We start from the raw sequence: 27502 nt of genomic DNA on the forward strand, positions 1-27502 counted from the left end.
TCAGCATTTGACAAATGGTCTGTAGTTAAATCAATTTAGTGCAGCCCACATATACTTAATCAGTTAAGATTGCTATTTTTCTCTCTAATGCTTTGATGACTTTAAACACTTACTGGGATCAAACAAGTACTGTCAATTTCAATGGAAAGACTTTGTTAAACATTTGAGGAGTGTTGTTTTCTGAAGCAGCATTTTTTTAATCCACTTCCTGTTTTAGTGAGCTTTCTAAATTTTGCCATGTTTTTTTTTTGTTTTTTTTTCATATTATGTCATCCTGTTTGTAGCTGGACTGTTGAGGTTTTTCATTGTGTGTTGGGAAAAATGGAGAAAAGGATAAACATGTTGGTCGGTTGTATTTCCAATAGATTTTCATAGTGATCAACACCATACTAGAATGTTTTAAGCAAAAATTAAAATAAATGAATTGAGATATAATGACAACAAGAATGTGTCCCCAGTACACGAATGCCCCACTCGCACTTTCATTTTCTATGTTCAGTGGACCGTGAAATTGGGGTAAACCCTCTAATTTGGCATCAAAATTAAAAAGATCACATCATAGGGAACATGTATACTAAGTTTGAAGTCGATTGGACTTCAACTTCATCAAAAACTACCTTGACCAAAAACTTTAACCTGAAGCGGGACAGACGGACGAACGGACGGACGAACGGACGCACAGACCAGAAAACATAATGCCCCTCTACTATCATAGGTGGGGCATAAAAACAGATCTGCTACATACATAAAGGATTCAACTTCAAACTTTTTTTGTAATAATGTTTTAAACTTATTTCCCTTGGGTTCTATATGAAACTGTTTCAATGCTGCAGTTTTCATATTTCATGCTGACAACATTCTAGTTGGTTGATCCTGTTAATTACAGATTGGAAAATGACTAATATTTCCATTATCTTATCATGTCTATTCTGCAATGGATCCTATCTTTCTTTACTGTTTATCAAGCAGTTGTATGAAATTTATTGGAAAGTTCAGTGATCAAACTTAATAATTTTCAACTGCAAGCATTTTTTGATAAATTCAAAGCAAATCCTATTTGCAACTAAAAAAACTGAAAAAAACCAACAATTTATCAAATAGTATCCAATATAAACTTTGAGACAATTTTGAGTTTTACCCAGGAGAAATAAGTTTTCAATTTAAAGTGGATGATATACTATGTCTGTTTGTCGGCTCATTTATCATTCCCTTACTTGTTACATACTTCTCAGTCATTGTATTGAGGAATGACTTGACATTTGTTCCCACACTTTAAAAATGTTACAGTTTCTGTTAAGTATATTTTCTGGTTGTCATGCAGTCACTTTATATTAAACATTACTTAAAAATTTGTTGTATTTGTTGTAAGGAGTAACGATTCAATACCTCGGTTGTTTTTTTATGTTCAATTGTACCATGTATTCCAAATTCATTTTGGGATCTGCAGACCTTTATTCCATGTGAAACTTAATTAATCTGACCTTGACCTCATTTTCTTGGTTCATTAGTCAACATCTTATATACTAAAAGTAATAAGTTAACTGTATTTTTGTGAACATTATGATTGAAAGTTGTTTATGTCGGACTAAAAAACCATGTATCTTATATATGGTCAGAGCAATATCATCCAACTTTTTGTCGCAGAGGAATAAAAAACAAAAATGACTACTATAGAAAGAAGTTTTATCAAACTATCTCCTTTACAATAATTTACACCAGTTACAACTGATTAAATATATAAAATGGCATTTGAAAAAATATATAAACTTCTTAAAAATGGTACACAAAATAGAATGGACGGATTATGTGACAAAACAAAACAATAACACCAGCACAAATTGTAGAAATAAAACTTTAAAATACATAACTATCAAGACTATACATATTTGTGTATGGTACTAACTTTGTAGTCCTCTAATAATGAATGTATCGTACTAACTTTGTAGTCCTCTAATAATGAACAAGTTTGCTTTTACTATTTTGTTATACTAAGTACAAGACTCCTGGGTTAGATTTTTTTTTAATTTCGAAAGCCTGATGAATCCTGAATTTATTACAAAAGAAAGTAATTCCTGATTAAATTAGATATGACATGGTTGGATTTATAAATATGAATTAAGAAACACAATTCTTGCAAAATAATTCCATTCTAATATCAATGAAATGTTTGCCTTTTTTAAGGGTCATTTTACAATGATATTTTTTTTAATGATGATTGATGATAATATCTGAAGAAGCATAATAAGTTATATGAACAGAGTCTATGGTCAAAAGATACTAAAACAATTATTTGTCTTTTACAATTAATTAAATTTTATTTGAATTGCTCTAAACTAAAGATTTACAGTATTTAAATGAGCAAAATTTCATTAATAAATTTGCAATAAAAGGCAATTGCTTTCAAAAGAATTACATGTTTGTAATTTTCAAATATGGAAAAAATATAAAGGAAAGAAGGAACATTCAAGCACTAAAACATATATATCCTGAGCATTGCAAAATATGGGGGAAATATAGACAGAACACTAACATAAAATACTACAGACAGATTTGGCCGCTAATTGTAATGAGCATACTTGATACAGTAATAAATAAATATCTTTTTTTATAAAATCTAATACTAATTTGTAAAGAAAATGACTTTTGCATTCAGTGTTTCTGACAAGCAATGTTTCATGATAATTAATAAAAGAAATGTGTTAAAATCTGCTTTCAAACATATAAAAACATATATTTGATCTTATTTATTCTGACTTAATTTCTATGAAATTTAAAAAAAAAAATCCAATTTGCCTTATACATGTATCTTCTTAAGCTTAGCAAAGATTTCCAGTATTAAAGAATTTATTTCTAATCTTTAATTTAAAATTATTTTAAAATTTTGATGAGAGATTTTGTTGTTTGGGAAAAAATTGAAAATATTTTGTTTGTGAAGAATACACCAAATTTCAAATGATAATCTTGTCATAAATGTGCTTAATACAGCAAAAGTTATTGAAAATCAAAATAAAATGATTTCAACATGAATATTTTGAATTATGATTTAACTTTCAAAACTATAGGGAAAAAAGATTTGTAATATATAATTTAGAACCTAACTATCCAACTTTTTAATATATTCAAGTTATATATTTTTTTTTATATATTATCAAAACCCTATTGATATTCAAAACTCTTTTATTTTAAAAATTTCTGTATATTGGTTGTCATATATAACATAAAATTAAACATTTGAAATAAACATTCACACTGTTAAGTATTCTACGTCCCACATTGATATCACAGATATTTTGTAACAATTACAACACATGTTAACATCATGCTTTATTTGACAATGCTGGTGTTCTATAATATCTACTATCACCACCAGGGGTCATTGCCATTTGCTGATTCCTTGATAAAGTCAAATGGATCTTTTTCTGGGTTAACTCTGCTCTTAAGGCTCTTAATTCTGTCTCAGCTTGGTTGCGTAGCTAAAAATAATAAAAATTCACCAATGAATAAATCCTTCTGTTATTTTGTTATGACCACTGTGTTGAACATCTTTCTCTGTGACTCATGATTTGATTACTTCCCCTTGGTATCTTCATTTGATCAAAAGATATTATGATCAGTTTCTTAGGCATGTTTATCTGTTCAGTGATTGTCGATAACAACTATCTTTTTATTTGTATTTTTTTGTCCATGTTAAAATTAAAACTAAGTTGTAATGGAAAAAAATAGACATGAAGCTTGGTTTTCTTTTTTCTTTATGCAAATTTTGAATATTAATGGAAAATATGACACTCAAGCCACTACCAAATCATTAGAATAAAAAACATGAAGAACTCTTTCAAAACTTTGTTTTGAAATTAAAATTATAGTGTTTTCTTTGGTGGTGTATGCATTTTTCTGACAAATGAAAGATATTTACTGTTGATTTATTTATTATCATGATTACCAATTTTAGTTGTCTGAGGAAACTTACATATTCTTGGACATTTTTTTTCATGGTTTTTGCAAAGTCTGCAATCAAACCTATAGAAAATCACTATTATGTTGTAAAATGTGTTTTTTATGGATTGATAATACATGCTTTACAATATAGATTAATTACTAATTAGGCCATTAGTTTTCTTGTTCTCGATTAAATCGTTTTACATTTTCATTTTGGGGCCAATGGGGTATGGGCTTTGCTCATTGTTGAATGACAAACAGTGACCTGTAGTTATTAATTTCTGTGTTATTTTGTCTGTTGGTAAGAGTTGTTCATTGGAAATCATAGTACATCTTCTTTCTTATATTTAGACATAAATGGTAATGCTTATCAACTATAAGCTTCTTGTAGCCTTGTTGTCAATTAACATGGCCACCTTAGATATTAGATTTGCATCAAATATTTTTAATATCCATTAATTTTTTCATGATACTGAAAAAACTGGTTAACTATGTTTTTTTGGTGAGAACTTATTGTTTTCTACTGCCAGCAAAGCACATATAGGAACTTTACAACCCAAGAAAAATACATAACAAGAGGCTTCTAGGTGCTTGTATCTATCACCTACCTGTATGCATAACATGATTAAATATTATCGCAAATTTCATAAGGAGCATTTTGTTTGCTATTTGAGTGGTAAAAAAAATAAATTGTGAAAAGGGACCTCAATATAATTAGAAATTCATTGTAATGACAGCAGGTTGATTGATAGGCATAATTTTAGAAGAGTCCAAAATTCCAGAAGTACCACATAAACAAAAGCCAAGTTATACTCTTTATGGATTTTTTGAAGAAGAAACATATTTTAAGGAGAAATTTGTCCATAATGGTCATGGAAACCATTAAGTCTACCAGTATTAGTATATCAGAAATAATTTACAATAATCTATCATAAAATGGTGATAATTCATCCTTCCTCTACTTTGTTATTATCCTGTTAGCTTCCCAATCCACACTTGTTAGTTAATTACTGCCATTCCAATGGTATGAACACCTGACTGATCTTATATACATTCTTGTATTTGTATTTAGTTATATTATGAGATAATCTATTCTACAAAAGTTTATATTGTTGTTTTAACCAGCTACGTAGAAAACTATTACCTCTATAGGCATGTCTTACCTAAACCGTGTTTCCTGATAACATATAAAACCAAAAAGCTAGCTAGGGGAGTCTTATTTTATTATTCTCTTATGTTGAATATTACATAATAGTGCAGAAAATACTTACAAACTTAACCCAAATTTATCGGTACAACAGATATTTAATTCAGTGTTATAAATTTTGGTGTGTTCTTAGACACAAGTCAACTTTTTTTCTCAAGAGCAACATAAAATTCCAAGATTTTTCATATGATCAACAAATTTAAAATATCAAATAAGTTTTTGCACATTATATATGCATATGCCAAATTTGCTCTTATGAGGAATAAAAACACATAAATAAGGAAAACAAAACTAAATCAAGAAAATTAATTGTGTCTTCTTAGCAGAAAGTAACATGCATTAAATTCACACATAATTTGCTTTAATTAGAACATGCATCACACTGAAAGTTCCTTAAAAACATTATCAAAATATTTTTTCTGTGGAAAAAATTGTGCAATGAAATAAACTGTGTACATGCATAAAATTTAAATTGTAGACGTGTAACATTAAAGAATGGGGCTGTAGATTCACCTCTAGACCATTGTGGTCTTGGTTGTGGAGAATTCCTTCAACTTTCTTGCCAAGCATTTTGACCAGGGAGTAGAAAGTGATTTGAAGTTTCCTATGGATGAAAAGTATTTGGTACTGTATTTTCGTGCAAAATTTACATTTTGAATATTAAACGGCTCTAGCATTTCCTACAAACATATTCAAAAAAGATAAATGGACCCCTTTTAAAATGAGGGACTTGAAAGATTAAAGCATATGATTTTCAGAAGGTTCTTTGAAATTCAAAACGCTTAATGGATACACCAGAAGGTCACAATCTCAAAGGGTTAGTTTATATATTTGTGCAAGGGACCGATCATTTCATGCATGCATGAATTTTCAACAGTAATATCATGCTCAAAAAATGAAAGAAGCCCCATGGATGCATAAGCTGAGTTGCCATCTTAAAGGATTTGTAATAGATGAAACAGATTTTGGTGTCGAATACATTAAGATTTAAGCTAGTTGACAGTTTACGTTAAAGGGAAGGCAACAAAAAATGTGCCCAAAATTTAATGTTGACATAATTTTGAACCTTGACCTTCACCCAAATGCACCTTATCCACCAAACATAGGTCAAGATCTGATTTGTTTCTCAAAGATAATGTCCCAAAACAAAACTTTCCAAAAGTTTCTATCTATTCATATGAACTGTGACCTTGACCTTTGACCTACTGACTAAAAATTAAAAAAAATAATGTTGTTCTTTCTAAGTATCATTCAACAACTAAGTTTGATGAAGGTTCAAATGGCAGATATAATGTTGCACAAGACAAAAATCATTCCTGTTTACACTTTAAGTGGCTTGGGGTAAGGTTTTTATTTACTAAAGAAGACCTCCCAGCAACTCTCAGGATTATAATAAAGCAATGATATCACTATATAATTGTCTTTATGATGAACAAAATCTAATTTCATGTAGAAGAAGGAATCATTATGTTTATGATTGACTTGATGTTTTCTTTAAAATATTTCGAACACTTTTATCCACAGTTAGTATAAATGAGACTACAGTTTTATGGAGATAATACACTTTGGATAAGCAGTTTCAATCTTACAAAAACAAGGATCTGAAGTATCACCATTTCATAATTTGTAAAACAATTATAATTCAAAATTTCATGTAAAACAATGGAAAATGTTACTCCAAGGAGAAAAAGAAAACCAAACCCATAAACCATATTATTTGTACAATATAGTACAGAATGGTGTAAAGAATTAGTGTTTACATCTACTTGTTTTGTTTGTTGGTGTGATCAGTCAGGCGACATACCTTCATTTCTGCTGTTAATTTCATTTTAGCATTTTCTAATCTGCGCCGTAAGTCATCTATCTCATGTGTTAGTCGAGTAGCTTGTATTTTATAATTATTCTGAAAAATATAATAAAAAAAACTATTACAATTACGTTTTTATTTTATTTTAAAAATTAATAACAATAAATTAAAGATATATCATATCACATTTCTTTGATAAAACAATAAATATTAAATGCATAATTATAAATGCTTGTTGTCTTGTCACACAGATATCAACAAATAAATATAAACACTTGGAAAAAATGTCACAGCACTACATAAAGAAACATTCAAATAATTTTCTATAAATTCCTAAAGAGAACAAATCCAAACTTATACATATTTTATTGCAATTGGTTTTATTTTATAAAACAGCTATTAAAAACAAAATATTATGTCCATAGAACAATATGTCCTCTTGCAGATTGCCATATCCAGCGAACTTTGAAATCTGATACCCCTATTGGGCATAAAAATTTAAAAATTTCGCTTAAAAAAAAAATGTTTCAAGTCAATGTGATTTCATCATTTGTACATATTTTTTCTGAAGTTTTGTTCTTAATGTCAGAAAACATCTGACCAGTCAACCGAAAAATATGTATAAGGTTGGACCAATTCTATTCATTGACTGCAATAATACGTATGAAACAATTGCTCTAAAAACAAGACATGACAATCGTTTAAACATGCTTACATTTTTAACCTTTTATCTATGATTCTCTTGAGAGGCAAGAAATGTCAAAATCTGACGTACAACGATAATGCACAAAATGGTTTAAGACACGAGCAAACTTATTTCTTGTCAAACCATGTATAATTAATGGCCAACAATTGCTGTTAAATCAATATCAGAACTTTTTTTACATTTAGGAAATAAGACTTAATCAATGATTATGAATAAATGTGGTAATATACTACTTATAACCTTGAATACAAAAATATTGAACTCGTGACAGTGCATATTTTAATTTATTGTATTAAATCTTAAATGAGTAGGGAAAGCTAGATAAAAAAAAACAATACTGATTCAATAAAGTAAAGATTAATGAATAAAAAATAAACCGTTCCACTTTACATAATATTATAAGATTTCTAAAATTTCTCTAAATTAAAAAGGAGAAACCCAAAATGGAATTTGAGCTCTAAACCATGCACCAAATATAAATAACCAAAATGATAAATATTGAGCAATACAAATCTTACCAAAATTATGCAAGAGGGGTAACACAAGGGCAATCATTTCCCAAATATATCTGCTTTGACTATTTTTCTCACTTCCCCTTTTTCCCAGATCCCACCTTTTTTTACTACTTATATCTGACGTCCCCACTTTTTCTTAACCGCCTATGCCCCAGATTCCAAAAGGTGTCACCACCCCCCCTTTCATACAATCTAGTAATAATAAGCCTTGTCAAAATGGACACTTTTAAATGAAGTTGAACCACTATCTTTAGTAGCTGGTCGTTTCTTAGACTTTGGAGACAGTATAGGAGAGGGTATCTTTGCAGATTTAGAATGAAAATGAGCTCTTTTCTTTTTATTTGGGTTCATCCATGAACCAATAGGACTAAAAGAGAAGGCAGGTTTTGGACCATGAACTGAATGGAGTTTTGGCCCATGAGTTGGGTCTGATTGAATACTTTTGGTACTATCTGAAACCTGATCTGACAGCAAACTAGACAGATCATCTTTACCAATGGTCGATAAATCTGATTGTGATGAGTTTTGATCACTAGGTATACCATTAGCAGTTTTAAGAGTTTCTATAACACTTGACTCTTTCTGAACAGATTCCCTTGATTTAGTAACATTATAATGACCATAATCAGACTGTATTTGTTCTCTCGGATTAGATCGTTTAATTTGTTTTTCTATTTTAGCTTGAGCATTGGCCATATCATAGCGACCATAATCTGAACTGATACCACCTCTACTGGGCGGAATACTTATTTTGTCCTCATTACTGGACAAATCAGCCCGTCGGAATTGTTTTTGTACAAGTAAACCATCATAGCTTAAAAAACCAAATGGTACACTTGAGTTCTGTCCTGGATCTCCTAAACCAACCTGTTTTGAAGGTTTTAAATTTTCCATTCTTGTATTTTTGTCCTTCGAACTTCCTTCTAGAGCATTCATTAATTTTCTATGAATAACGTCCAATTCATGTCGTAATTTATTACACTGTTCTTCTAATGGGGGTGTTCTCTTCTTTTCCTCGAAATAACGCTTTTTCCATAAATCTCTTGCTGTAAATACAAAAATGTTTATTTTTTAATTTACAATATTTTTTGTTAAAAAATAAGTTCATATACTTTAAATTTGTTTATATATATTGCATTCTTTTAAAAAAAAAGTTTTACTTTTTCTTGAGAATTTCATTTGTTCTATTTTCTTATGTGTTTGCACTAGTATCATTGATCAGTACCAGCGATAAATTTAATCATCAATTCTGTTTTCTGTTGATTGACAATTTCCATCCAATATAAAATTAATAATTGTGATTTCAGTAAATACTGAAGACAAATAATGTCATAAAAATTTAAACAGAATCTCAAGTGTCCTTGAGAAAGCAAAGTAAATACCTAAAGACAAGATATTTTAAAGGGACAAATATACAACATTTGATTAAAAATTATTTTTTCTAGAAGAATATGACTTCATGTAAGGCCTAGATCTCACATGGTAAAAAGTGCTGGCTGGATTAATTCTGACCATTTGCACATGTTATGGATATTTTTGGAATATTTATAGATCTTGAATGGTACACTTCATTTTTATGGTTTCTTAAATGTATACAATCTTATCAAATGTATTGTCATAGGTATTATAAATATACTGTATTGCGGTGTTATATTTCACACATAAATAGTATTTTTTTTGAACTTTCAAGAACTAAAATTTAAAGGTGTTTCCACTTCATCAGGCATATCAAATGTGTTTTTAAATCTGTATTAAATATAATACTAATACTGTTTTACAAAACATAAGGATATTATTTAAAACAATCTTTTGGGTTGCTGTATTTTTGATTGATTGATTGTTGGTTGCTTATTGTCCAGTGGCAAATATTTCATGCATATTCAGGACGAAAACAAGTTCACAATAAATACAATAGGTAGATCTTGTCATAATAGAGGCCATTTGGGATGATGGTCGGGGAAATTTGGACTGCCACTTGAAAATGAGGGTATATTGGATAGCGACAGAAATTTTGCCTTGCAACAGGCCACCTATGGGCCCTCAAAGTATTTTTGAAGTGTATTACATATATCCTTTTTATTCATAAAACAAACAATGATTTTCTTATTGAATAATACGCAGTGATGGATAGCAACGCAAATAACTTTCATTACCAAAAAGAAAATAAATAATTCATCAAGTATTAATTGGCAATTAAACTTGAGATTTCAATCAATACATTTTATTTACTTACACTAATTGGACTATTGACTAATGTCTAAATTTGACCAAACATGACGATCTTCAAAAACCAAAGACTTTGAAAAAATTTTTTTTTCTTTCTAGTTCTTTTTCATGTATACATTAAGAAATTGCAGTCTCAATTTAATTTACATTTCAAACATGATTGATTTCTATCAAGATGCTTTAAAAAAAAAAAAAAAATGTTTTTAGTTATTTTAAATTCTGACGAAAAATTTTGATTATGTAATGATAAAATAATGACAAACACATCGGTTAAAGAAAAAGTTCGAATACTTGAACCTTATACTAGATGTCAATTTTGATAATACCAGTACGTACCACACTTATAACTAGTTATATAGATTTTCTAATATAAATGTAATTTCAATTCAAACAAGTTGATACTCGGAACAATCATATAAGCAAGGATATCAGGTTAAGATCTGACAAATGAATTTCAGAACTAACTTTTCTATATAGATTGAAGAAGATATTTTTCATTAAACTTCAATGCGATTTCAATGAGTTTAAATACTTTAAAAATATACCTGACTTAAATATATCCAAATTATATATATTTTAGATTAAAGCAGTTGACAGCGTATCATTTCCAAACATTTAAGTATGGTATATTTGAGACAATTAATGTAAACCTAACAATTCCTTTTGTTAACAGAAAAAAGCACAAAGCTTCAATGATATAAATCTTACTTATAAATGCAATTTATGTCTTAGTAGATAAGTAGACTGTTCTCATTAATTTTAAAAGACAAGAGTCTAATATACTCCGAGGGGGTTTCTAAATCATATGTCCTTTCTACCTTCAAAAAGAAACTGTTTAAAACACTTGAAAAAACCCATATGGAGGTTGTTGGGTCTTTTTACACAAGTTATACCTTCGGAAATACTTATGCACAAATCAAATGATATTAAGCATTGTTTAAAAGCGTGTCTAAGCTAGACAGCTTAATGCACAATTTATTCAATACAGAGATATCAAAAGGTTTCAAAAATCCAATAAAATGGATCATATTTGTTTGTCTGTCTGCCATAGAATTTCAATAATTGTAGAAAGTTAGATCAATAAATATATTTAAATAAATAAAGTTCAATTTTATATCATGCTCATGACAAAAATCAGGTTAATTAACAATCACTCTGATGTTAAATGGTATTTCTATAAATCAATGTTGATACAACGTTTTTATTTATGTTGGTTATAAGTCTGTTAAAAAGTACAGAACAGACAATGCATTATAGTGTTATTGTTATCCCTAAAGTACATGTTTTGTAAAAACAAGTAAAAAATAAATTAGAAAGAAAATTAATGTTTAATTTAAGATTTTGTCAGTTCAGGATATATACTGAAGAATTTCAAGCTTGCCGATTACTTGAATGTTTATTTTAGCTTAAGAATCAATATTGACAATTCATGATCGTCCATAGATCATACTCAGCAAATGTCAATACTAATGTGAAATAACATTTCGTCTTTTTTTTTCACAGAGGTAAAAAGAACTCTTCATTAAATGTCATCCCCGTTTCTGATGGCCCTCTGCCAAATTAAATAGAAGAAAATTTTTAAATTCAATTGAATATGCACGGAGACATATATACATAAGAAGACCAATATATCAGAAAGGAAAGGATTGAAATCTAATGCATTATTGATTCATATCATACAGGATATTATTATCTTTAATCCCTTAAAACGGATCCCTCAATCTAAAGATGGTCATTAACAAATAATCCTAGATACCTGTATGTCATACATCAATGATAATGGACTAAATCAAAACATTTCAGTCTGAATTTTACCCATTTAATAAAATCTATATCACCTCCATGTTAAAAATTAGTACAGATAAATTTTACTTTAAATCCCCGTCAAGAGATTTATACGACATGCCAAATAATAAAAAGATGAGTGCAAACTTTTTACACGAAAAGGCTCGTTTTTAATTCATGTTCATACAAGAGCTCTTCAACTAGAGACGTAAAATTTATAACTTGTGTCACTGTGATTCTGCTCTTTTATATATCCCTTGAGAAGTCACTTAAATTAGATCTTAAAAGGTTAAAGCATGCTTTTATGAATTTTCAAAGGATTTGTTAACTTGAAAATGGATTTATAGTTCAAAATTAGAATCATATACATTTACCAATTAAATCTGTTTGAATACTTTTATCTAAATAACAAAATAAATACATTAATATTGACAGACTAAGTATTTTTCTATTGTGTCTTGACATAGATACACCACTACATTGATGATTTTGAGTGTAATGAATCTTGCATAAAACATAAGTGCTGTAATGAAGTTTCTGTTAATGAAAAATTGATTTTTTAAATCTCCATCATTTTCCATACTTCACATTAATGGTTGATGGAAACTTTAAATAAACCGCAGTTAATTACACTGGAGACATATATTTGTCACTGATTACACTTCATTAAATATATATATAAGTATACATTTTTAATGATGCATTTTCACTTTACTGTTAAGTAATACACCACAAGAGGTATTCACATTAAAAATTAATTCATCAACTATCTATGTGTAATTAACAGTAATGTATATACTAATCCTAATGGCTCATTAACCAAATTTTGGAAGTCCACAATATTTATAATAGATTGAATAGCATGATAAAGATTGAAAGATTAAGGAACAAGAATGAAGAGACTCAGCTTTGGTCCATTACTAACAGTAAAGTCACATTTACAAATACTCAAAAGGGTAAAAATTATAAAGACCTTCGTACCTGTGGCCCTTGATCTCTGAGAAAGCTCATGTTAGATCAGCTCAGTGGCCATATTGAAAAGGCTTATACAAATATATGAAGACAAGCAGTGCTTTTTACCCAGGTAGTTTGCAGTACACTATGATACTTGCAAGTTGGTTTTTTTTATTATGAATTGTCTCCCTTGATAAATTTAAATAGAACCCAAGGATTTAACTTCCTTTGATAAGTTATTTCAGATTGATTTGGTAACTGTTTTGACCAGTTTGGTTTTGCCAAACAATTACATATATGTTTGTTGTTGTCTTGTACTCACCATGGTTGCGTCTATTTTGTGTTTTATTCTGCATTAATTTAGCTTTTTTCACTAATTCCTCTCTCTGTCTCTCTACAGCTCTTCTGGCTTCCCTGGCAGCTTCCAACTCTTGTAATAATCTTTTTTCTGACAAATAAAAAGAAAATGATATCTGAATGTATAACGATAATATTTCAAATAGAAAAATGTCCTTTACCATTCTGCCCTTGCAATGGTGCTGTGTGTCACTAACAAGTCCCAAAGTCCATACAGGATAATACTGTCATTCCAAACCACACTGTGCATTCATTATAAACTTTTTTCTAAAGCAAAAACATGGCTCCAAATTCAATAATAAGTAAAAATTTTCCTAAATAACTACAATCTTGATGTAACAGAATAAATATTTTAGATCAAGCCTATTGTGACAAAATGTTGTTTGAATGAAAAAATCTTTTGAAAAAGGACAAAACTTTTATTTTAAACAATAAAAACTCTTTCATATCATTTGCATTCCTGCACTTCCTAACAGCAGAATAATTCACAATCCCTTAACATTGTTGGTGTTTTCATTGCATCTGATTGTTCATTTTTCCAATATTTCGAAGTAATGTCAAATGTGTCTTGTTTTGCCATCACTTAAAGCAGGATCACATATATGTGAGAGTTGATTGTAGCCATGAATATAATGAATCCACAGCTTTATTATAAACACTACTACAATACTTACTTCATGAAAAAGGGTCTTTTTTAGGACAAATGTACAATAAAATAAACAATAAAATAAAATATAAGTATTTAGTCAGAAAACAAACTGCAAAAGTTTTCCAATTCTTTAAGTTACAAATCTAAAGTGTTGTAGTTTTTCCTGAACCATTTGCACCATGTGAGCAAAAAGAAACAATATCATTTGAGACAAAAATGCTGTTTAATTTCTTTTTTTTATCAAATCTAAATTAACAATGGATAAGACATTATAGAAAATTCCCTTTCTATACAAACTGTCATATAGTACCAGTAATAAGACAGGAACAAAATATATTATTAATGTAAGATGATGATTTATCTTTTCAAAATTTAAAAAGGTTAAAGAAATTCTTTTCCCAGTATACTATTTTAGGAGGAAACTCAAATGATCAAAAAATCATTTGAAAGCTAATATTCTACATGGTAATGCAATATGATATAAATGCCATTTTTTGACTGCCTGACATTTCCCGCCTTGAATTCAACAGAAAAGTTGAACAATGTCAGTTTAAATGTTTTTAGAATATTTCAAAAATGTTTAATTTTTGAATATTTTACTAATACCGGTACATGTATTGCATTAGTGAAGGAATAATAGTACTGTTAAAGAGTTGCCACTGTCAATAACATATTTGAAGGTTGCAAATATCAGTTTTTACACCAAATAGGCCTTTAATCTGCATTTGCAACAGTTAAATCATTGTGGCAACTCTTCAAACACAGTACTATTATTCCTTAATATATTCAACAGAATAATATCAGAAGAATGATGCAACCATTTCCAGAAAACTATCTATAACAATTGTGCCAACCAAATCACCAGTGAGGTCTCACCCTCCTCTGGATCTTTCTTCCCACTACTTTTTTTTTTCTTAAAGCTAGGTTTTTTCTTAATAACAGTTTTTTCCTTTTCTTTAACCGGTTCTGGTTCGGGTTCAGGTTCCTTAGGTGGTTCTGGTACTAGAAAATACATGTACTGTTGGATGGTTTCATGTAAAACTTTACCTTTGCTGAAAAATCTTGGGTACCATGGAAATAATTGTTTAACAACTTATCATGTTAATCCTCTTAAATCTGTGTTTATCTTATTTTTCTAAATAATTCAGGCCCTCTCTAAAATCTATCTCTTTTAATCCTGATCTTTTGGTCAAAAAAATAATTAAACCATGTCACATGTCCTATACCAAGTGAGGAACCTTGTTGATGGTTGTTTTTGATTACATATTTTTAGATATTTTGATGTTTATAGCAGATCTTTTGTAAACTGTGTAACAATTTTTCTAGACTCTGAGCAATTTCAAGTTTCATTTATGTATGTAAAGAAACTTGTCAAGTGTTGAAGACAGTATCCAATAAGACTGCTCAATGAGCAAGCTGCTCTTGAAGTAAACATATGACAAGAAAGGCTGCATCTCTTTTACAAAGAACTGGAAGTCTATTAACTATACTTACTTTCAGCTTGTTTCTGTTCCTTTGTAAGATTTTGTGATCCAGAATCCAGATCCTGATCAGTTGAAGCTACATTCATTGGAGGAGGGGACGGGAATCTATTCAGATCCTGAAAAAATACAAATTACAAATAATATATCTATCTAACATGACATGCTTATAATTACCACAGTAAACCGTAAATTTTCATTTAGTTTTCTTTAAAATTTACTCTAGGAAAATGGTTCAAGAACTGAATACTAACAAAGTTAATGATCCTGTACATATAAAGACAATAAAATAAATATTTACACAATGATTTTTATTCTTTAACTATATATATTTCACCACACTTATTATGATATAAACAGGGATCATCTTCTTTTGTTATGTGCAAAACAAAATCTTTTCTTTTTATACATACAAACGTACTATTCAACAAACAAATCTGAATGCAAATGTACTTATTTCTTTCAGTACATGTCTGTTTACATTGTGTTATAGTACATACATATTGACATTGAGGTAAGTCAAAATTTGTTAACATAGTTATAGATGTGAATCAGATGTAAATAACACAAAAGGGGATGTTACTCTAACATCTACAAACTATTAATACATGCATTTAAACCATTATTGCAATTGTTTACTGTATTTGTTTGTTATTTCTAAAACACGAATTGTACATACTGCTAATGAGATTTGATTGGTTAGATAGAATAGAAAAATATAGTATTCTTTTGTGAGGTTATTTCTGTAAGAACTTACTATTTGGATAGACATTTAGGTTCAAGTTATCTCTATGTGATATACTGTGGATTCATTTATTTTCGTGGGTACCAATTTTCATGGATTAAGAAAAACTTGCATGTTCGTGGAAATTTAATTTCTTGGTTTTGCCAAAGTCTTTATGCAAGCCTTTATAAAAGTTGGTATTCTTTGAACATTTAATTTTGTGGTTTTATTGTACCTACGAAATCCACGAAAATTGGTATCCAACGAATAATAATGAATCCACAGTAACTGGATTTCAGAAATTCAGACAACTTTTGAATGCTTAAAAATAGGTGCTCTCCCTTAATACTTTCATCTTTCAATATTAAAATAAATAATCTGATGTGAAATTTTCTTCAACCTTGACATTCAAATTCACAAAATAAAAAGCTTCAGCCAGACAGTTTCAGTAGAAAAAATTATTTGGCAAGATAAAACATTAACCAGGGAATTTATAAACCACTGGCCTGCTAAGAATTAATACATAGTCTGTTGCTGAACAAACAGTATAACTTAGAAAAGTTTATTTCATCTTGTATACAGTATAATGTTTCAATGATTGTACAAGACTTATGAAGTATATGACATATATTTTAGTAAAAACATGCTGTGAATATCATAATTATGTAATTTTTGTTTTAGTAAACTTGTGTGTCAGTAATTTCACACCTTTATTTGTCAGTTCATGGGTATCACTATGAGTTTGTCAGTATTGTCAGTTTAGTAACACATTGGTGTGTATCATTAAAGAGTTGTCAGTATTCACACATCTTACAGACAACTTCCTCTGATTGGACTTTCGGCGATGTATCACTGGTCTTCCTCCTTGATTTTGCACAGGGAAGCTACTCTTATGTATATTTTTTCCTTTTTGGTTTTTAGTATCAGCAACTCTTGAATAAGTCCTGTCCTGAGTTTTTTGTTGTTTTCTTAAGAGATACTGTTTCTGATCAGATTCAGAGCTGGGTGAGGATGGTATAACACTGTCTTCGGTCTCCTGTCTAGGATATGATCTAGTACTGGATCTAGTCTGTTGAACACTTCTACCAGTGCCTGGGGGCTGATACTGCCTATTTGTATCGTCTGAATGTCTATACTCCACACCATCTTTAACAAATGTTTTAGATACTTTTCCTGTTGTGTAACTGTTCGTTTCGTCATGGCCATCATTGTTTCTTTCGTTGTTCTGCTTCGGTTCATATCTCTGGTTGTTATATTCTCCTTCATTCTGTCTCTGTGATACTGGATTTTCACTACCTTCATGTATTTTCCTTTGGTTCCCCTGTCTGTATGTTGCATCATTATTTTGAGGAAAATTTCTTGCAGTTGCATTGGTATTCCTTGGAGAATTTGAACTGTCTTCCTTGCTATACAACTCACTATCAGATACTGGCTCATTCAGGTTTGGGTCAGGTCTTAGAGCAACTTGTACAAATTTATCTGATGGAACTGCTACACTACCCTTTGGCTGTCTTTGGTCATATTCATTCAATGTCTTATCACTATTACTGTATGTCCATGCCTGGTCATCAGTTTGTCCATAATCCCTTGTCTGATCATTATTTGGACCATAATCCCTTGTCTGATCATTAGTATGTCCATAAGCCCTTGACTGATCATTAGTATGTCCATAATCCCTTGTCTGATCATTATTTCGACCATAATCCCTTGTCTGATCATTATTTCGACCATAATCCCTTGTCTGATCATTAGTATGTTCATAAGCCCTTGACTGATCATTAGGTTGTCTTGACTTATCATCGGTCCTTTCATATGCCCTTGTCTGATCGTTGGTCTGATATGCCCTTGTGTCTTTATCAGTTTGTCGGTATGTCCCTGCCTGATCATGTGTTTGTCCTTGTGCCCTTGTTTGATCATCCCTTTGTTCGTACGTCCTTTTGTCTCGATCACTTTGTCGATATGACCTTGCCTGATCATCCCTTTGTCCTTGAGGACCATCTAACTTCTGATCATCCTGATTAACAATACCATGGTCATTATCTCCATGCACCCCACGTTTTGTCCAATCAGGATCCATTGGAGTCAAATGTGTGCTTCTAGCACCCTACAGTCATACAAAATTATTGTTTTATTTCCTAGCACTAACTATATAGATTCCCTTGTTTGAATGCAATCTAAGAAGGTTTTTAAATCTTAACCAAGTAGTTTTGTATGATGCACTTTGTTGTATTTTATTCTTTATATCAATTTATTTAAGACAAATAAGAATTATCATTCTTTCACTTTTACATCTTTACTTGTGAAAACAATAACTTTAATAACTTGAATAATAAAATAATGATGTATTGAGCAATAATAAAGAAATCTTAACAAGGAAGATAATAAAAAAAATATGTGTTTATGCATTTGTTAAAAATTCAGCATGGCAGGCAGTGATGAAACATTTATTTTCATTAACAGTATTTCAAAAAGTTAGTCAAAGCTAAAAGAATATAAAAATATATATCAAGGGACAATGCTTCTTATGCTGATTACATAATACATGTACATGTATATCAAAATTCCAAAAGCATTAATTGTATCTAATTAAAAAGTAATGACCTGTGTGTATCTTGAATATGTATTTTTAGTTATAATCCAACACCTATGGTACAATGAAAATATATTTAATACCAAAATTGTTGAACAGTGAAGGTATAGCATCACTTGTATACTATTCTTCTTTCTTAATGGTACAATTAAGCACTGGGTTAGAATGTAATTGCAAGAATTTTCTTATCAAAGTTCTACTATGATGCAAGATAATTGATTAGCAATTAGTTTTAACATTTAATATTAGATGGCTTTGCATAAGGTAGAAAACATTACTACAACGAAACAATTAAATTTTAATGAATATATTGTTAGTATTAACGGGCTTTGATATTTTTTTGCTATTTTCCATCTTTTACTTGCTGAATAACTAATCAATTATTCAATTATTATATCTCATCTTCTTTCAAAAAAACAATATTAAAATTTGTTATCAGTTAAATTAAATGTTTGGCATCACTGACACTAAAATTATTAAAGTCTTTATTGGAAAGGACTGATTAATTATTAAACTGGTGACAAGTCACCAATATTATCTAATCAATGAAGGGAAATATTAAAGGAGGAAAATGCAGCCAACGTGTTATAATTGCCCGCCATTATGTCATACTACAGGTATTTACAAGGTATTTACAGGATGCACTTCGATACAGATCAAAGTATAACCAATATCAAACTTCTTGGCGTATGTTTAATTGACCAATTTTCTCTTATGATCAATATCTTATTACTTTTGATATATTCATTCCATGTATGAAAGGTTTGAATGTATCCCAGTTACAATGTCAATGGTTGTATGTAAAATATCTAACAGATCCAAAAGCTTCATGACACTAAAAATCAATTAAATTATGAAAGGCTTCGAATGTTTAATCTTGTCTTTTTTTCGGTACAGTTCTAATTCAATGAGCATACAATCAAGTATTTTTCAGATCATTATGTGCAATATAAACAAATATTACAAGTTGCTAATGGACACATTCGTTTAAAGTTTGATGGAATTTAATGTTTATCTACTGCTTTCACTGATATAATAGCTATTAAACATGCAGGAATTTGTTGAAAATAAAAATTAAACACTATCTGTAATATAAAACTTTGATGGTATTAAGCAGGAAATCATGGTTTTTTGTTATCAGCTAATTGCCTAAAGCATGTAAATTAAAATAGTCATACAAAATTACTGAACACTCAAAACATCCTAGCATAGAAAATTATACAAAATCAACAAAAATCGTATTCTATGATGTAAATTTATAATTAAAACTGCTATGAAGCATGCAATAAGGTTGCTAAAGAAGCAAATTTTGGAAAGATATCTATTTTTGTATTAAAATCAGCACACACTGCATGGGAAGAATTATCTCCCATGGGAAGAGTTATCTCCCTTTACCTTTCTCATTTTTCCTTGTAATTGTCTCTAAAAGTATAGCAATGACAATTTCTTTTATGTAAAGTTATTAAAAATAAGTTTGTTTTCAATTCAGGAATATGACAGTTGTTATCCTTTTATTTGATGTGTTTGAGCTTTTGATTTTGCCATTTAATTAGGGACTTTCTTGAATTTTCCTTGGAATTCAGTATTTTTGTGATTTTACTTTTTTTTGGTGCCATATTGTGACTTTTCTGATCAGATCAATCATTTATCTGATATCTATGTTTAAACTTTGTTCAATGTCTGATGACGTTTACAGTGTCATGATAAAAGTACTAAGTCTATGAGGTCAAGGAAAATTTGTCTATCTCAACAAAACATTCAGTAAACGAAAGAAAGAGCCTCCACAATTGCTATTATATAGCAGTCGAATGTAGGAAATGCTAATAGTTAAAATTTAAAGGATATCTCCAATTGCATTGACTTGATCTTGAATGATGTCTCATTCTGATAGCATTTATGATGAATACCAACATTTTTACCATACATACAAATCTCTTTGAATTGTTGGAGTAAAGTAAAATATCAGTGTACAAGATTTAAATTCAAAGACATATTTCAAAGCAGGTTAAAAGTACATTATTCAATACACATAGAATTCAATATAAACAAATTCTGTACTGTTTTGAAATCAACACAACATAATAATAGAAAATGAAAGTACAAGAGAACCAAAGAAAAACATTGTAAGTGAAGTTTACATATCTTTTCTATCTATTGATAAAACCCCTTAAATTCAAACCCATTCAAGATTAAAAACATCCAACAAGGCACCAATACTAAATTTGAATAGTTTAAATGCACTTGTTTACATGTAAACATTGAAACAGTTTTGAATAAGATGTAAATGTTGTTTTTGTGTATGTCAGATGATCTATAAATATGCATGTCTTCATATAATAATATTATCTACACCTTTAATTCAGAATACCCTACATCTCATCTCCGTTATTCAATGTATTTAGTCAAAAGAAATTACATGTCATTAACATATCCTTTTTAAAAGTCTGAAAAGTCTACAGGAGAGAGATTGAAATCCAATTATAGCTGATAATTGTGGTTGTATATTTTAATATCCAGCCATTCCAGGTTTGAGAAATGTCACTATTTGTCTATTTTGTATGTAACTAATGTCTGTTTCAAAAGATTTTGATACATGACAAAGTAGGTAAAAATTACAACAACCTTTACAATGCTAAATAGAGGATTTTGTCTTATATTTAACATAAAGAAGCTAAAAATATTGTTTTGCCTAAATTTAACGGATTATCACTAAATCATGACAAGGATACATGTATACAACCTCAGCAGTAAGATTGTACACTTGAAAGAGTTATTGTTCTGGAAAATTTTCAGTGGTCCTCTGGCAGTTCTTTTATACTTAATGCCTTGGCATCATTTACTTGTGTATTAAATTCTGATTTTTATTATTTTTTTCTACACAAAATGAACTTTCAGTTTTGTATTTTCACTATTGTTATTGATTAATTATATATATATATATGTCTTTTTTAGCAGGTTGTCCTTTAAATAGTGACAATTCAGGAGCTGACTTACTCTACTTTAATTCCCGCTTGGTTAGATATATATCAGATTTTTAAATACTTACTTCGTCTGAACCTGATAATTTTTCCCTAGCCATCTTTTCTCTTTCTTCTTCTCTGCGTCTTCTCTCATCTTCCTCTCTTTGACGTTCTTCTTCTTCCCTCCTCCTTCTGTCTTCCTCTTCCCTGCGTCTACGCTCATCTTCGTCTCTATTCTTCCTTTCCCATTCTTCTCTCTCTTGATCTTCCCTAAGTCTGCGTTGACGATCGCTGTCATCTAGATCACCATTCATGCGATCACCGTTGAGCCGATTCTCTAATTCCTTCTGTCGACTTTCGTTGTACTCATTCTTCCTCCTATATAGATACATCCTATTATGAAGATTATTAGTCTTTGTATTATTTTGTGCTTTAGCTAACATTACAGTGATAAACTGCCCTATGCCTGACAGAGTGTTAGTACAATCTCTTAAATAAAACTGTTTCCTCCAATAGTTAAATGTAAATTAATTATTTAGAACATTAGTCTAGAACTGATAAGAAAGGAGTATTTTTTTTAAACTGAGGTTTCAATTACCATAAAAGTGCATGTTAACATCTTATACATGTTCTGTAAACAGTAGGGCTGAGGATTGAGGCCAAATAATGACAGTAGCTTACACGACCAATGGCCAGGGAAGCTAAAATGTGAATACTATCAGTTCTATCAAATGTCATCATAATTCTAGATACTGTACCAAAATATCAGAAACAGTTAAATTCAAGAGACTGAATTATCATTTTACTGTTGCTAACTCAAATACAGTATATTGATGATAGGAACTATTAGATTTCAGAATTCAAAATTTTTATTGAATTCAATGCAGGGAAACAATAAAAACAATTGTCAAGATATTGCAAAAATGTATTCTTAAATACCAATTTTCAAATTACTGGATCAATTTAAAGACCATACTTGTCCTTTAGTATAATAAAATGAGGTACAGACCATCAATTTGTATACCCAAATGAACTGTATGTGAAACAAGAATGTGTCCACAGTACACGGATGCCCCACTCGCACTATCATTTTCTATGTTTAGTGGACCGTGAAATTGGAATAAATTCTCTAATTTGGCATTAAAATTAGAATGATCTTATCAAAGGGAACATGTATACTAAGTTTCAAGTTGATTGGACTTCTACTTTATCAAAAACTACCTTGACCAAAAACTTTAACCTGAAATTTGCACTATCATTTTCTATGTTCAGTGAACCGTAAAATTGGGGTCAAAACTCTAATTTGGCATTTAAATTAGAAAGATCATATCATAGGGCACATGTATACTAAGTTACAAGTTCATTGGACTTCAACTTCATCAAAAACTACCTTGACCAAAAACTTTAACCTGAAGCGGGACAGACGGACGAACGAACGAACGGACGAACAGACGGACGCACGGACGGACGCACAGACCAGAAAACATAATGCCCCTCTACTATCGTAGGTGGGGCATAAAAATGAAAATATTTTTTTAAAAGGACTATCTCAAGATACTGTATAAGAACTGAAATCTGTAATGTTTATATTCAAGCTTGTCACTACTATGTTATTCAATGTTATTTTGCCACTATTTGTGTGCATTTATTGAAATCATGTTATTACAACTTAATTTACTTCTTCAACAACACTCTTTAGAAATTAATTATAGTGACATACACTAAGATCTATGTATTGGCTTCAATTCATTCAACATGATTAAACAATTCAAATAATGGAACATATAAGGTGTTCAACAGGAAATATATACTGTGTAAATATAGATTCTTCTGTGTTCACTGGGATATTATTGACAATCTTTTAGCTAATATAATCTAAATGAACAAATCCATGTAGTAATATCTGCATATTTAGAAGTTGCATACATTGTTGTGCTAAGTATACCCCGACTCTTAATTAAAAGTTTCAAAAAAGTACATATCTATTATAAATGTGGCCAAGAATGCAAAAACAATTTGATTTAATCTTATATTATTTCATTTCTTGTGAAGCAAAAGAATCTGTATTTTCTAACTATGTTTATATGTGGGATGACTATTTTCTGTTTATATGATTGTGTATTGTGATATTTACTTTAATATGGCAAGCAGTGAAAAGCAAATCTTTTTGTAGTGCATTGTGTTTATGAAAAAACACCATGATATGTTACTCAATTTGTTAATTCAGTCACTGCATCATATAACACTGTAATTCCAATTAGTAAGTACGCAAAACATCAAACACTTTTATAAATATTTCAACATTCAATTAGTGCACATCAGTGATAAAGTTACTTATTGACTGAATTAATGCACCATTAGTAATGTTGGTGCGATAATTAACTATATGTGATCAATGATCTGGTATGCTAGTTTATACAATAACACACACTAATAATTATCTGGACACAAGTGTTCAGCAATTTTAAAAATTTCTTGCATCTAATTTTTTGTCCCTTTTTAAAAACTATTTAATATAGTGTATCCACTAAACAAACTACTGGATGACTTAACTCACGTCATAAAGAAACTAAACAACTTTCTTAAGCCATAAAGACACTGACTGACTTTACTTGTAAGATCTTTAAACTGAATGACTACTTATGAGATCAAGGAACAGAATGACTTCACCTATGAGATCTATAAACTGAATGATTTTACTCATGAGATCTATAAACTGAATGACTACTTATGAGATCTATCAAAAGAATGACTTTACTCATGAGATCTAAGAACTGGATGACTTTACTCATGACATCTATAAACTTAATGACTTTACTTATGAGACCAAGAAACTTAATGACTTTACTTATGAGATCAAGAAACTGAATGACTTTACTTATGAGATCAAGAAACTGAATGACTTTACTTATGAGATCAAGAAACGGAATGACTTTACTTACAAGATCAAGAAACGGAATGACTTTACTCATGAGATCTATAAACTTAATGACTTTACTTATGAGATGAAGAAACTTAATGACTTTACTTATGAGATTTATAAACTACATGACTTTACTTATGAGATCTATGAACTTAATGACTCTGCTTATGAGATCAAGAAACTGAATGACTTTACTTATGAGATCAAGAAACTGAATGACTTTACTCATGAGATCTAAGAACTGAATGACTTCTACTCATGACATCTAAGAACTGAATGACTTTACTTGTGAGATCTATGAACTGAATGAATTTACTTATGAGATCAAGAAACTGAATGACTTTACTTATGAGATCAAGAAACTGAATGACGTCACTCATGAGATCTAAGAACTGAATGACGTCACTCATGACATCTAAGAACTGAATGACTTTACTTGTGAGATCTAAGAACTGAATGACTTTACTTGTGAGATCAAAAAACTGAATGACTTTACTTATGAGATCAAGAAACTGAATGACTTTACTTATGAGATCAAGAAACTGAATGACTTCACTCATGAGATCTAAGAACTGAATGACTTTACTCATGACATCTAAGAACTGTATGACTTTACTTGTGAGATCTAAGAACTAAATGACTTTACTTATGAGATCAATCAACTGAATAACATTACATATGAGATGAAGAAAAATGACTGTATCATAAAGATATTCAGTCAATTACTGATAACAGGAAAAGTAAGCAGTAGAGCTCAAAGTTTCAAAAATATGAAAGGCCAAACTTGGAAATAACTAATATTTATATAAAGAACTATTTTTATATAAGAAAAGTAATTTAAAGAAGAACATTTGTGTCCAGAGATGTCATTTTGTTTCTATTTCTCACCTTTCAGCATCATCATAGTTTTCTCTGTATTCTTCTGGAGTTAGACCTGCTATCCCAGAATCATTGGTTTGGTTGGTGTAAGTTGCTGAACGTGGATCATACTTGCTGGCTACTGGTTGATGTGAACTGGCCACTGGTTTGTCTGTAACCCCTGAATGTGTAGGGCTTGCATTTAAACGTGAAGTATCTGGGTAGTCATTTTGAGGGGGTGGGTAATCATTTTGCTGAGATGGGTATTCGTTTTGTTTATGAGAATAATCGTTTTGAGGGGGAGGGGAACGTGGAGGGGGTGATCTTCTAGAAGTTTGGGGGCTACGGCGAGGGGATCTCCTTGTATCTCCACCCCAAGAATTAGATACAGTTACTAATTTTTCACCATCTGTATCCCCATTCTGATCAAAATGGGTAACACTTTCAACAGTTTTTTGTGAACCACCTCGATCACTTTTTATTTTAGGTAGAGGTGATGTATAGCGATATGGTGATGTGGCATTGCGAGGCTTTTGTCTATATCTGTTTGACTGGCGTTCATCCTCACCTATTAAAAAAGCAATTAATAGCAATTTACTACTAGCAGCCTACAAACTCTTAGCTATAACAGCTTACACAATCTATAATGGCTAAATTTATAATAATTCCAATGCAGAATTTGTAGCTTAACAAAATAAAGCAACAATTTTGATATAGCAAAGTAATCCAATATGGTATAAAATCAAATTTAAATTTCTGCATTGAATAAAAATGTCATCATGTATAAAACACAAACATTTAACAAATGCAATGTAAAACAAACAAAACTTCAATTTTAACATCATTTGCTTCACTTAGTAAAATGAAATTTATTGATATTTGCATAGAATAAGATGAAATTAACTTTCAACTCCAATATAAATGTCAAGTTAAATATTTAGTCATTAAAAATTTCATCACGTTTTTTCCCTCTCATTTTTCAAAAATACGTTAATGCTTCAACATAAGTTATAAGAATTAAGAGAAAAAAACAGTCTGACTTCATTCAGTTCATTTTTTTATAAAAATAAATAAATGCATTAATTTGGTTAATAAGTTAAAACCTCCAATTCTAAAGAGTAGAAAGTTTTACAGAAGTTCACATCATAAAGTAGACTTAAAAGTTTATGTTAAATTTAGTTAAGTACAAAAGAGAAGAAAATAGATATTAACCAAATCCTGAATATGTCTATATCTAACTTTGCAATATGATAAAAACAAATAAAAAAATTGAATGCGACATATAAAAGAACCTATTAAAACAAAACAATTTTTCTGCCATATAGCCTATAACTCTTTGGCCTATAATCAACATAAAATATGTCTAGCAATCCAATATGGACTGTTAAAAACTAAATGTAAAACTGATGTTAACCTAGTGCCAAAGCTATTGTGCAAACTATACCATCTACCAATACCACATATATACTTTGTGTAGTTTTTATCTGCTGAATTTCATACCAATGAAGTTTTCCAAATTTATAAAGTGTGATCTGTTTCAAATTGGTTGATTTGCTATTAAGAATTTTTGGATTATTGGTAGAATTTATTTTCAAAATGTCAGCAGAATATAAACTAGTCTTAAAAAATTCAGAAGATAGTGAATTGTCTACCCAGGCTAAACACACATTTCATAAGTTATTAAATTCAAACTCTTCTGTTATATATTCTAAAAAATAGTTTGCTACCATAAATCAATATCTAATTGCAAGCCCCAACAAACAACTTGTAACCTATACTCCACAAATATAATGCAAAGTGATTCATGCATACCCGACCAGTAGT

General features: G+C 29.9%; 1 protein-coding gene across 29 annotated transcripts in view; it reads right to left on the minus strand.

Moving 5' to 3' along the window:
* Positions 1-1666: 1666 nt before the first annotated feature.
* The window catches only part of LOC139511639 (spermatogenesis-associated protein 1-like), a 56819-nt gene continuing 30983 nt past the window's right edge, over positions 1667-27502 (minus strand). For 4 of the 29 annotated variants that reach the window (XM_071298665.1, XM_071298673.1, XM_071298638.1 and 1 more), the window contains 9 exons: positions 25709-26246; positions 21984-22275; positions 20333-20359; positions 15637-15742; positions 15019-15144; positions 13459-13584; positions 9039-9217; positions 6948-7046; positions 1667-3473 (listed from right to left, as the gene is read on the minus strand). In XM_071298665.1, coding sequence (XP_071154766.1) covers positions 3318-3473; positions 6948-7046; positions 9039-9217; positions 13459-13584; positions 15019-15144; positions 15637-15742; positions 20333-20359; positions 21984-22275; positions 25709-26246 — 1649 coding nt within the window. In that variant the 3' untranslated portion in view covers positions 1667-3317. Of the gene's footprint in view, positions 3474-6947; positions 7047-9038; positions 9218-13458; positions 13585-15018; positions 15145-15636; positions 15743-17161; positions 18543-20332; positions 20360-21983; positions 22291-25708; positions 26247-27502 lie in introns of those variants that run through there. The other 25 variants (XM_071298619.1, XM_071298594.1, XM_071298610.1 and 22 more) reach the window with 13 other exon arrangements.

This window comes from Mytilus edulis, chromosome 1 (assembly GCF_963676685.1).
Source record: "Mytilus edulis chromosome 1, xbMytEdul2.2, whole genome shotgun sequence".
In the NCBI taxonomy this organism is placed as follows: Eukaryota; Metazoa; Mollusca; class Bivalvia; order Mytilida; family Mytilidae; genus Mytilus; species Mytilus edulis.